This window comes from Dermacentor variabilis, chromosome 3, assembly GCF_050947875.1.
Source record: "Dermacentor variabilis isolate Ectoservices chromosome 3, ASM5094787v1, whole genome shotgun sequence".
NCBI lineage: Eukaryota > Metazoa > Arthropoda > Arachnida > Ixodida > Ixodidae > Dermacentor > Dermacentor variabilis.
In genome coordinates, this window is record NC_134570.1 from 98,903,380 (window position 1) to 98,915,946 (window position 12,567).

At 44.9% G+C, this 12,567-nt stretch overlaps 1 protein-coding gene across 1 annotated transcript in view; it reads left to right on the forward strand.

Moving 5' to 3' along the window:
• Positions 1-8,799, forward strand: part of IntS2 (integrator complex subunit 2) — a 59,289-nt gene extending 50,490 nt beyond the window's left edge. The window contains exons 18-21 of the mRNA XM_075686029.1: positions 2,937-3,044; positions 3,563-3,668; positions 5,962-6,126; positions 7,983-8,799. Coding sequence (XP_075542144.1) covers positions 2,937-3,044; positions 3,563-3,668; positions 5,962-6,126; positions 7,983-8,140 — 537 coding nt within the window. The 3' untranslated portion in view covers positions 8,141-8,799. The remainder of the gene's footprint in view (positions 1-2,936; positions 3,045-3,562; positions 3,669-5,961; positions 6,127-7,982) is intronic.
• The last annotated feature ends 3,768 nt before the right edge of the window (positions 8,800-12,567 follow it).

The following is a 12,567-nucleotide window of genomic DNA, read 5'->3' on the forward strand; positions in this document are numbered from 1 at the left end:
TAAAGTGTAACGAAAGGTCCCAAAGAGCCATAGAGTTTCCTACAAAAATTACTAGAGGGAACTCTGGCGGCAGTGTCTACGGGAGCTGTAATGGGAGTGGTTGTCCCAGCATGGGAATTATGGGAAGTACATGGATTTGCATAAACTTCGTCCTTTTGGCTTCAAACGACTTTGTGACTTTGTAAACTAGTCATTTTCAACAATATACTGTGTAATAAATAAATAAACATTAAAATCGTCCGACGACAGGATTCAGACACAGGAACTCTAGAACAGAAGTCTGATATTGAAACCATTAAGCCACGGAGGCATGTAACGACAAGCGAGTGCAACGCCTTGATGAATTTATCGCGGGCATACCAGTGCCTTGAGAAGCTTGGCGCGTTTCGATTTGCCCACCTGGACAAGCTCAGTTGTTGCAATTAATAGCAAATTTACGCATTCCCGGCATCTTCTGCACTTCGAAGAATATATATATTGCCCTGAAATATACTACAATAAGATTTATATAGCGTAATATACAAAGCCACAAGAACGTCTGAATCCACAAGCATGAAGATCAGACAAATCCATGTACTTCCCATCATTCCCATGGTAGGACAACGACTGCAGCGCCAGAGTTCCCTCTAGTAATTTTTGTAGGAAACATGCCCGATAATTCGGACGCCTTCGTGGCATCTAATATTTCAGACGCAAAAATCCTTCGCCGTCCAATTTTCTGGACATATTGCCATGAGCGCAGGTCCCAGCGGCATTAATCGAAGCCACCAACACCGCCATTTTGATTATCTCGCCGCCTCGAGCCGGCGCTGGCAGCTACGTAGCCACAGCGCAGCAACGCTAGGCCTAGGTACTTCAGCGTTCGCTACCGAGCTTGTTGCTGTTCGGTGCCATGTTTCTCATTTCACTGCTGTTAGCGATGGCGCCGGCTCCGCCTTTGTAATACTCGCCAGTGGCTTCAGAGTGTGGAAAGCATGACGCGTTGCATAATGCCGGGTTTTGAAAGTCAGCTTCGCCCCAATACAGCTGTTACCCAGTGTAGCATGCCAAAAGTTGGAAAGGGCAATTGTCACGGGACAGGAAATGTTTCCTGGAATTACACACGCGTGCACCTACCGTCTCCTATCACAGTATGAGCACCGACACGTCTAATAAGTGTACACGTCTAATAAGTTGTTGACAGGCCTTTAGAGCTATTTAAGACGTGCCTTGTGGGGAGCACCCGCCCCCATTTCCTCCCGCATACTCGCGTCGTCCCATTCGCACGTGGCGGACGGGTTGAGCCGGTGTAGACAAGGGAGAGAGGCACTACGCGCCCTCCCTTTCTCCGTCGCTCTTGTGACGTGCGTACCCCTCTCCCCCCACGCGGCTCACGGGAAAGGGAAACGTATCCGGTGGGCGAGAAGGACTTCCCCTCGCAAAAAGGTGAAAAGGCATAAAAGCACGCCACCGGGGGAGACTCTCTCTCTTGGGATGCCAGACACCTGCCGCCTTGACGAAAGCACCTGCCGCAACCCGTGAGTGATCTCGTTTGTGTGACCCACCCAGGCAACGAGGCAAGCCTATTTACTACTATTACTGAGAGGACGTCCCTCTGCGAGTGTTCATTATTGCTAATAGCAATAAACGTTATTACCGTTGAGCACGAGCACGAGGTACTGCTGAGCACGAGCTCACGGGATCAAATCTCGGCCACGGCGGCCGCATTTCGATGGGGGCGAAATGTGAAAACACCCGTGTGCTTAGATTTAGGTGCATGTTAAAGAACCCCAGGTGGTTGAAATTTCCGGAGTCCTCCACTACGGCGTGCCTCATAATCAGAAAGTGGTTTTGGCACGTAAAACCCCATAATTTTTTTTTAAAACCTCAAGGGACCAAGGAAATTGGTTGTGTTTAGCAGGAGTTCCATTTACTGAGACATATTACAAAGAGCATTGCATGAATACAAAATCAACCAACCATGAGGATGGTGTTCCATTTAAGAAGCAGTTCCATTTAAACGATTTCAATGTATCACCAAACCTAACCTAAGTGAAAAGGCAACATTTTGTTATGGAATGAGTGAACAGTGGAAAATATTTGTTGCTGAACTTGCACCTTTGGTCTATATTGAAATAGTACTGGTGTAGAGTAAACAGGCCCATTCTGCCCTTTCTCTTTGTCATCTTTGTCTACGTTAACACAGTTTATGGAGTTCTGTAATTTAATCTGTGTGCAATAATGTCATTGAGTAACCCAGGCTTGTGAATTCTAGTTCTAGTTCCATTGAGAACATTCAGCTGCTGTCTTTGGCGATCAGGTTTATAAAAGAATTGAAAGAATTGTAATTGTAATATGAAAGAATTGTAAGGCATTGAGCAGAACATATGCCTCCAGGCAGCTTCATTTATTTCTTTATGCATATATATTTTGTAAACTTGTCTATGAATGGTTATTTACACCCTTACTGACAAACTGGCCACAACAAGGTGAGTTCAGTGCAACTTACACACTTTCTTTTATTTCCAGGTGAGCAAGAACATAGCACTGGCTAAATGTCTTGGCACCACTTTTATAATTGATGAAGAGTTCAAATTTTCTCTTCTATTTTCCTGGCTGTTTGTGTTGGTTTTATTCATGCTGACCATGCTGCATGAAAGTACAGGGGGTGGCAACGTCAACCAACGATTGCTGCAGAAGTGTAGTTTGGATCACTACTCGCTAATGTTCTCGAAGTTGTTGTCATGTTTGGGAAAGCACCACAGATACTTTTTAATTTCAGTCCAAGAATTGACTATGGTAAACCATGTGTTCCCTTTAGTAGTAGTGCATACTGTGCATATGTGAGAATGTGCTTAACTGTCTTTGGCATGATGTGATAATCTGTGTGTATGAAATGTAGCTCTGCTGGTTCTTGAACCATCCTTACATGCTGCACTGTTCTGGTCTCCCTGCAGGGCTATCCCAGTGAGCTCTTGCCGGTGTCTGTGTCGCTGATCCCATCAATGCACATCTGCTTGGATTTCATTCCAGAACTGCTGAGTCAGCCTCATTTGGAGAAACAGGTAGAGCATGCTGTGTATGACTGTACATCTTCACTCTGCTGGTACAGCATCTTAAATGCTTGGTGCAATCTTTTGCTAAATGTCTTGTTGGCTTAACATATTAGGCTGAAGAGTGTAGCTGTCCCACAGCATGTAACAAAAAAATATATACCTTTAAACTGACACTGCAAGTGGCCAACTGGAAAGGACATTTGAACATACAAGCATAGTTTAGTGCAGGCTGTACAGCAGTCCTTTCAGTTACTGCAAGCCTTCACAATGTGTGGAATAGCAAAATTAAATGCCGCAGGCTTGTTTGTCTTGCACCTCATTCTCTCTGTGGTATGTGCACATTTCCATGCATGGACATTAGAGAGAGAACTCTTAGTTTGAATATGGCTGTATCAGTGATGAGATTGCTGTATTGCCACAAACAATGCCGCCGCCACAGAGAAACTACTCACGTAGGCATTTCAAAGCTAAGACTTTTGCTTCTGTTCTTGTTAGCTGATACACTTTTTTTTCTATTTTATTTTCAGGTTTTTGCTATTGAATTGGCATCTTACCTTTGTCTGCAATATTCCATCGCCAAGTCACTCAGCATTGCTCGCTTGTGCATCAATGTAACGCACACACTACTAGGAGGTGAGCTTTTCTGTTTATCATCTGGCTTAGTGTTATGGTAATCATTGACTGACATTCATTAAGGGCTGTGTCCAATGTGTGGGACTAAAACCTCACATAGGTTACCGGAAGTATCTTTTTTCTCTGTGATATTTTACCCCATGCATATGAATAACCAGAGGTTTGTGCATGGACTTGCAAAATCTTGCCCACAGCCAGGACGAAGCATAGTAAATTACACAATAAATTATTTCAGAAAAAATTCTCTACTTTAGGCACAGCTGCCCACAATTACAAGGCGCCTGCGGTGCAGTGACCGTCAACCTTTAGTATAATCATTCACGCGATTGGGCGAGTTGGTATGAATATATTTCTGAAGGTGCCGTAGATCCTGACAGAAAAGAAGGCACCTTTGTTTTTCGTCTTTGTCTTGGTAGTATTCTGCTTCTGCTAAAAAAGTTGTCAGTTATGAGCTGTGACGTTATGCCCAGTATCGTTAACAAGAATGCAGAACGGGTGCATGTGGAAATGTAGCGTCTGAGTTTGCATTGGCTACTGTATACTGTATTGTCACGCTTATAACTCATGCCCACATTTAACCCTTGAGAAGAAAGAAAAAAACAACCAGATGTAAAACTCGAGCAGATAGCCACATACAGCAACAGTTGCTTTTCTAAAAGAAACCTGGTACCATTGTCGCCAAAGAGTTTTGTCAAGCGTCCACCTCCACTTTATATACTTAAATTTCCTGAATTTTTGACATAGCTAATATGCACAGTACTGTGCTTATTTGAGAAACAGCAAAAATACAGTATGTGGAAGGTAGAGAAATTCAGTTGCTGCATTCTGTTTCGTAACTACCGTATTTACTCAAATCTAACGCACACTTTTCTTTTCTGATGAAACGGGTCCAAAAATTGTGTGCACGTTAGAATCGAGTACGACCCTACATCTGCGTTACCATATCGCCATCGACATTTCAAAATGGCCGCCTCGTACATGCTTCGAGCCTGGTTGCCGTAGCTTTCTGCATGTGCTGTAGTATGCGTGCCTAGTCAATGCTTCCCTTGGATTAGGTTAGTGCACCATCCATGTTCCCGTTTTCCGCATTTGCTCTATCAGCATGGGAGTGCCGACCGCAAAGATATGCCGAGTTCATCACGATGCCACAATTAAAAGGAAAGCGATCACGTATGCGGAGACGGACGGAAATCGGGCCGTATCACGGGCGTTCGGAGTTCTCTAAACTAGTGTGCAGGACTGGCGCAAACAGGAGAGGTGTTCTACACCGTTGGATGCTACATACGGCACAACCATGCGGACCCTACATTGAAAGCGATCTGTGGCAAAAACGAGAATCTACGTATCTAGGCGCACTACGCTGTGTTCTTGTCGCTTAGTTTGTGTCGAAGTGAGAGGCCGCACAAAGGTCAATTCCATCGTTCCTGCTACTGCACTTCCTCAATCCAGCATTTAAAGAGTTCCCGCGGTCATTGAGTGAGACGTATTCATGCTTGTGTGCGTGTGACACCATGCTTGTTAATTTAGTTCGTAGGCAAGTCTTTAAAATTTATATGCGGCCGATAAAACTACTATCCTTGCTTTTCGTATAGCTGTCTACTAATTTGCTATCGTAATCAATGCTTCACCTTTTGCGTGAAACTGCAACATTCTTATTTATCGCAACTTTAGTACGTTGGGAGTAAATCTGTTTTTTCCAAAGGAGAGATAGTTGTATTTTTGTATGAAAGAATGAGGTGTGCAGTACTGTAAAGGACTGCACACCTCATTCCCATACATTTACATTTGCCTCAGGTCAAAGGCAAATGGGCACGCATTACAAACGAGGGCACGTTAGAATTGAGTAAATATGGTAGGAATTACAGAGGAGTTTGTTTATTGTATAATGACTACCTCTTTTTGCCAACCCATTATTGCCAAGCAATCTTCGCAACTCCACAGCAAATTATCATTCCCTTCTAGCGCAGTGTGGCTCCATCACATTGTGGAGCACATTGCCATTAAACTGCACCTGAATGTGAAATTCCTGTGAAGCATGCATCCTCGCCTCAACTTAAGCTTTCTGAACTTTTGCACAGGTGATGTGCAAAAGATTACCGTGCATAGTAGTCCAGAAACCCTCAGAAATATTGTATTTGCCAGGTTGAGGATTTCAGTCGCTGTATTTCTTTGGGGAATTATACGCACTGCAGAGGAGCTCACTGTGCAGTCAATATCCCTTACAGCCTGACAGACCTTTTTGTGACCCCACCAGCGAGTGACCATTCCCTTCTCCTGTTCCCCCCGCCCCCAGTGCTTCCCAGCTATCAGCGGCCCCTGCTGTTTCTGCCCGCGCTGCCTGCCCTGGTGCGCATGTGCCAAGCCTTCCCGCCACTGGCCGAGGACGTGGCAGTGCTGTTGCTGCAGCTGGGCCGTGTCTGCCTTTCCCAAGAATGCACCACGGCGCCACCTCAGCTGGGTGAGTAGCCCTGCTGGGGCCACCACTCGTACAGACCAGTGGTGGGAGTAACGGGCAGTCTATATACAAAACATTGACAATCATGCACTCTTTCTTGTAGTTAGCCTATTACGTTAATGACAATCGTAACTCCTTACCCAGAAGTCTCACTTGACATGAAAGTACATTCATTATTATTATCCAACATTTGTTACAAGCGTACGCATTGTTATCGACAGAAAATTGAGAAAATTTTAGATTTTCTTAGTTATAGTATTTATGTTGTATCGGAGGTGTAACTGTATCTATTTGGACAGGAGTTGAGGGCCCATTGATAAAGGCATAAAGCAATTCAGGAGTTGGGTGGCATGTGAAATATGTAAGTTTGCTCGCATGGACATTACACATTGTCGTGTTGTAGTAACCGTGTTGTAGTCAGTTGTAGAACCAAACATTGCCAAAAGAGCGAGTTATGATTCTATAGCAGACAGATAGCGAAATTTATTTAGAGAAAGGCACAGAGGTCGTCCTGTGTGGTAGCTTGCTCTGGCCTGCTACTGTGCACTAATTTAAGTAGGCCTGTATGAAACTGTGGTGCTTAGCCTCCTCAAACCGGCAGACAGCCGAAGGGCATATACCTAATTGCTTTTCAAGTTAGTTCTTATTACCGACTGTTACATTACTTACATGGAAAATTTATTTTTGTTTAAATACTACTGGTAGATGTGAAAGGCAGCATCTTCATGTACATGGAGAAAGCAAACATCTTCTAATGTTCCTTGTTATAAGAAGCATTTTTTTTTGTTTAGACACAAATGGTAATGTGTAACTATGTGTGGTAGTTATGTATGTTGTTGCTGTATCCTGGATTTTTATGTCAATTCGTGGTATTGAGAGTGCACTTTATGGGTGCTTTCACTCCTCTAGATCAAATAGGCATCAATTTCGACAAAAGCAATAAAAGTACCTCATGCATTGCTTTTGAATTAACATTCCAAAAGATTGAAGGCAATGCGTGTTATGTTGCATGAAGTCAAGGTCCTTCCTGTACAGACTTGATGAGGAGGCAAGCAGTGGCTCGCAAGAGAGAAATGAAAAAGAGCAAATACAAAGCACATAGTATCAAGTGTTACTAAACCGTGTAGGGTTCTCTCACCCGTGCTTTTGGGGCAAAGGCACGACAACACAGTAGTGCAAACAATCACAAGGGCATTTATTGCACCTTTCATAGATCAATGCCTGCTAGCCGAGTTGCTATCCACAAAACATGCCGATGGGCTCGCGACAAATCTAGGAAGTCCGACTCACCGCGACTGGATAGCGAGCGAATATGTTCGCCCCATGCTGGATCCCAACGCCTGGTCATTCGCGTGTACAGTCACGCAAACGGTGGCGCGTTCGAAGGCGGCCACGCGAGACGGTCTCGCAGAAGCATGGATCGGCGCACGCGTGGCACAGCACGTCCGTGCTGCTTGCTGTCCCGAACCCAAGAGAGAGCGCCTTGTCTTGTAGCGCCCAAGTAACCCCGCCTGTCGGCGGCGTTAGCAGTGCAACACTCGCGCCATCTCTCGTACTGCACCTCAACCACTCCGACCGCCGCAGGCTACAGGCCACGACGCGAAGCCGGATTACAGGAGACGCGCTATGCGGGAAAAACATATCAGGGGACGCGCGAGAGTCACGCAACCACACAACTGCCAGGAATACTTTGTCAATTTCACTAAACAACCACTGCTTCTGACACTGAAAGCAGGTTCTGCCGTTCTCTTTCTTTTCTTTCTTTCTTTTTTTTTCTAGCAGATGTAATGAGGTTTTTGTGCACTTGTCTTTCACTTTCATTCGACTTGTGATTAGTTTTGGTGCATTCTTTGATGCAGGTTTCTCAGCCAATCAGCTGGAGAAGTCAGCAGTTAACGTAGATGAGAAGGACGTTCTTGAAGGTCGTGTTCCGAGCAACAGCGCCCTCTGCAGTGCAATCCAGAAGTCCTTTGCAGACTTGTGTGACAATGCAGTGCTCAACCGGACTATCTACTAGACCGACTACAGTGGTCGAATTGTTTGGCGCTGTTGCATGTTGTGTGGTTACTGGAATCACCAGTGTGCCTCCTGCTTTGTACAGGCCTAATAAGAGCATTAATCCAACTTGCCGAACTGGGTGTGAACATCGTATACATTGTTGAGGGACAGGTGTCTCGGAATCCAGGCATTTCCCATAGGACCCACCCAAGGTCGGCGCGCTCTTTTTTTAACTGGTCCAAGGGGTATGTGATATTCACTGTGGATCACATCATTGTCTAACAACATCACATTCTTTTTACGCGGCTATTGTATATAGGGCTCCACTTTGTGTGGGCAAGAACTCGCGTAGTAATTCTTTTTTTACTTCAGTCACATTCATTTTTCCTGATGTAGTTGTCCACTGTCACTCTTAAAGCCGCCTTGTGAATTATGTTTGGCATGTTGCCTAATTTATATCATTAATAAAATGGAGTGTTCGATTTTATGGTGTTTCTTTTTCACACGTTTTGCGAAGTGTTGATGTGCCTAAGGTGTTGTGTATGTCTTCATTGCCTCAACATTTCTTTAACACCTTTATCATTTCAATAAAGTGCCAATGATTTCTGCAGCATTGTTATTAAATGTAACTTCAAGTGTTAACAAAGAGTCTGCAGCACATTCCGTGCCTCTGCCTGATCTCGCATTTGTGTTTTTCATTAACATACCTGCAACCATCTGAATTTTTGGTCAAGCTTATTAATATTGGCTCCACCTGTGTTAAGGTTTTACAAATGTTGCGTTAAGTTCTAAAAAAAATAATTTTGTTTGAAAATGTTTTCCTCATCGGGCTCCGTACCTTCCGTTGTATCTTGTATTTTGATGGTGAAAGGATGCAAAAGGGACACTTGCTTTAAGCAAGCTTGTGCAAAAAAAGTTCCTTAAGCAGGGGAAATTGACAATATCTAAGTTACTCAAAAAGTCACTGTTACTCAAAAAGTTGCAGTTTCACCTAAAGTGGCAATGCACTAATAACAATGAGAAAGCATTAAGCAACTATGTAGTAAAGATCATTGTTATACAGTATTGCCATATAAATTGTAGTAAACATTTGCTTTTAACTTGAGAAGCATAGTGTTTTACTCGGTACTGCGAACATTTGCCGGCACAATGCTGGTGTGATGAAGAGCACGAACAGAGGGGAACGAATGCTTCGTGCTGCCTCTTGCTTCAACGCTTCACCGAAAGTTGACATTAGGCAACCTCCAACAGTAAACACGCGGGAAGACAGCGCACTTGAGTCTACCAGCCATCTCAGCTCGAGACTTTCATGGCCTCTGAGGTCGCGCATGCAAGCATGTTTGTGCGCGAGGTCTTGGAAGCCATGGGCCTTGGCAGATTATTTCCAAGGTACGGTGCATGGGTCATGTATGCACTCATCTGCATAGGCAGCCATCCACAGCCACTGCCAGGCCAAAGCCGACCTTTACGCGCTTGATCACGTGACCTCAAATAGTGGGCGCGTGGGAGGACAGTGCACATCAAGCCGCCATCCTTCTTGGCTCCCTCTCTCAAGGTTTCCGTCGCACCCACAGCATATGGCACGCAGGGCACGATCTTATCAGACTTGAACGTTGCACGTAACCCACGGCGACGGTGAAAATTCGCCTGGAGTGTCCGTATAATTGCTATCGCAATAAAACAGTTTGTTGCTTCTCAGTTGTATTTGCTGTTCCAAGTGTGCTGGTGCTTGGTGCTCTATGCTGTCTTAAGGGGGGACGCTGCTTTTGCATCGTGAAAAATGGTAAAAAAATTGATTTCGTTGAAAATCACATTATCAGTCTCTATAACTTTTTTTATCTGATTTCGAAATATAATCACTGAAAACCACATAGAAGTGCCCTAAAATCTGTTGTATCAGCCAATGTGGTGAAAAATTTCGCAGAAATTGCGAAAGAACAGTGTTTTTCAAGCCACAGTGTCTCCGGAGCGGTGCCTCTGAGCGCCGCCATCTTGGTCTCGTCGGAAAGTGCATTTGTTGGTCTTAAAATTTGCCGCTTCAGATATCTCCTCCATACAGAAACAAGTACACAAAAACAAATGAGTGAAGGTTAAGCCAGAGTCTGCGATTGACCGTGCCCGCCAGGCGACTCCAGCACGGTTCGCCACTGGCCCGGCGCTCGCGTCGTCTGCTCGGCTGTCTGCACCTAAGGAGGTGTGGACAGTCTCCACTTTCCGTAATGTCGACCGTAATGTCCGTAATATCTCGAGGCATTCACCAAGATCGATGTTTTATATCACCGTCGCTTACCTTGCTTGAGCGGAGAAGTAAAATGATGAAGCAGTGAAGAATTATAGGCTTTTACAGTGCAGCATTGCCAATGATCCAGATGCTGCGCTGTAAATAAATAATTTTCTGAAAGCCACCACAGCAGGAAGTTTGTTTGCAGACTTTTTTTTTTTTGTCAGTGTTTAATTGTACTTAACAAAATATGTATACTTTAAATTTCGTGATACGTAGTCGCAACTGCTGGTGAGTTTTGCATTCTCCCGTCGTGCAGCTCGAAGTGTCGCGCGTTGTCGCGAAGCGCCGATAACGCGCATGCGGCATAGACTCTGCGACTCTGTTAGTTTAGAATGTGCTGCGCGAAATCTGCGCACAAGCTTGCGCTGCACCTTCCAAGCAAGCGCACACGCGAAGTTGGCAGGCGTACGCAATAATTGCCTGCTTCAAGCACGCGGCCCTAAGTCTAGCCCGTACACGTGATCTTACTCCGGATCCCTGATACCTATATATATAGTATACAGGTAAGAACATGTCAAGGACGAGATTTTCGTGACAAATTGCCCTTCGCAACCCCCGCTATCTCTGCCTATAACCACCTTTGCTTCATCTAAATTCGATGAACAAAGTTGCGGTTTGGTGCCTAGTCGACAAAACTTTCTCTTCGCGGAGGCCGTACGGCACTCGTGAAGCCGAGACACCGCCTCAGCTGTGAAAATGACAGCACGAACAACTGCCTGAATTGCGGCAACTTTGTTGGTGGCAGGCACGTTTGCGAAATGCTGTCCGAAAAATCGAGCAACACACCAAGCAGTGTCCAAAATTTCGTTTCTACAAAGGCTTTAAGTAATATTTAAACATAACCGTTCTGTAATAAAAGGACGGTTCCTACGGAGACGTGCAGTATATGCCAGCGGCGCCTGCCAAGGAACGAAGGCTGATGCATGGCAATTAGTTGCCAATTAACATTAAAACTTTTAGTTTCAGCAGGTTCATCGTAATTGGGGAAACTTAAGCAAACTCTCCGTGCAAGTCATATAAACTTTTGGAACCAAGAATTGAGGGGCCATTCCACTCTGTGATAGTGGATAACCAGCGAACAGACAAGGGTAAATGTATTAATTTTCATCATTTGCTAATGGCAGTGACGATAGCTTTGTGATATACGCTGATTGCTTAGGTTACAACAGAATCTTCGTCAAAGATAATCTATGCACAACCGTTGTTGAGTGGTTGGAGTGGCTTGGATTGGTGTGGCACTTCAAACTTTTCTAGCACCAGCTGGGTGACCCATTTCTTGTATGGTATTGAAATGGTCACATTGAAGTCTCCAACGATGATCGCAGGTCATTACGACTAACCCACGCAAAGTGGGTGGTCATGAACTTCTCGATATCACACTTCAATGTGCCTGGAGATACATGCACAGTAGATATCACAATTTCGTCTTTCATTTATATGGGTCTGACATCCATCCGCACAGTTGCTGGCATTTTCCTCTTGTGAGTTTAGAGGAGAAATATACATACGTTTTGTCCTTTGTGCATAAGGCAATGCCTCCTGCTTGTGAGTCCATGTGCTGTTCACAAACGACTTGAAACTTATGGGGCTTTGAGCCATTGCGTTTTCTTATTGCTTAGGGGGATATGAGCTATTCCTTATGAGGGTATAAGCCATTGATGAGAGTTTTCGACGTGCTGTTCTCTATGTTGTATGCGTGATTAGAAAGAATGTATAAGCACTGTTTGCTTCACTTTGCTGAGTGCTTGTGGTCTCTGCCTACGGGGCTATGAGCCAATGCATTTTTTGCTTGCTTATGGAGGTATTAGCCATTCAAAAATACACAGAAACTTGCCATATACAGTTTCGCTGTAAAAGACATGCGATTACCAGCGGAACTGTGGCACGACGAATTTCGGTTATTAGAGCTTGCAAAACCGAACCTGGGAGGCTGCAGCGGGCGTAAAGCCGCGCCCTTCAAAGTGACGTTATGCTTACGTCAGCCAGTGCGCTGCGACAACAAAGAGCACAGAGCTACAGCCCGCTGGATGCCCGCCGCTGGCTTACATAAGCAGAACGTCACTTCGAGGGGCGTGGCTTCACTCGCTGCAGCCTCCCAGTTTCGGTTTCACACATCCTGATAGATGAGATGCGACGTGCCACAGTTTCGCAGGTAATCACAT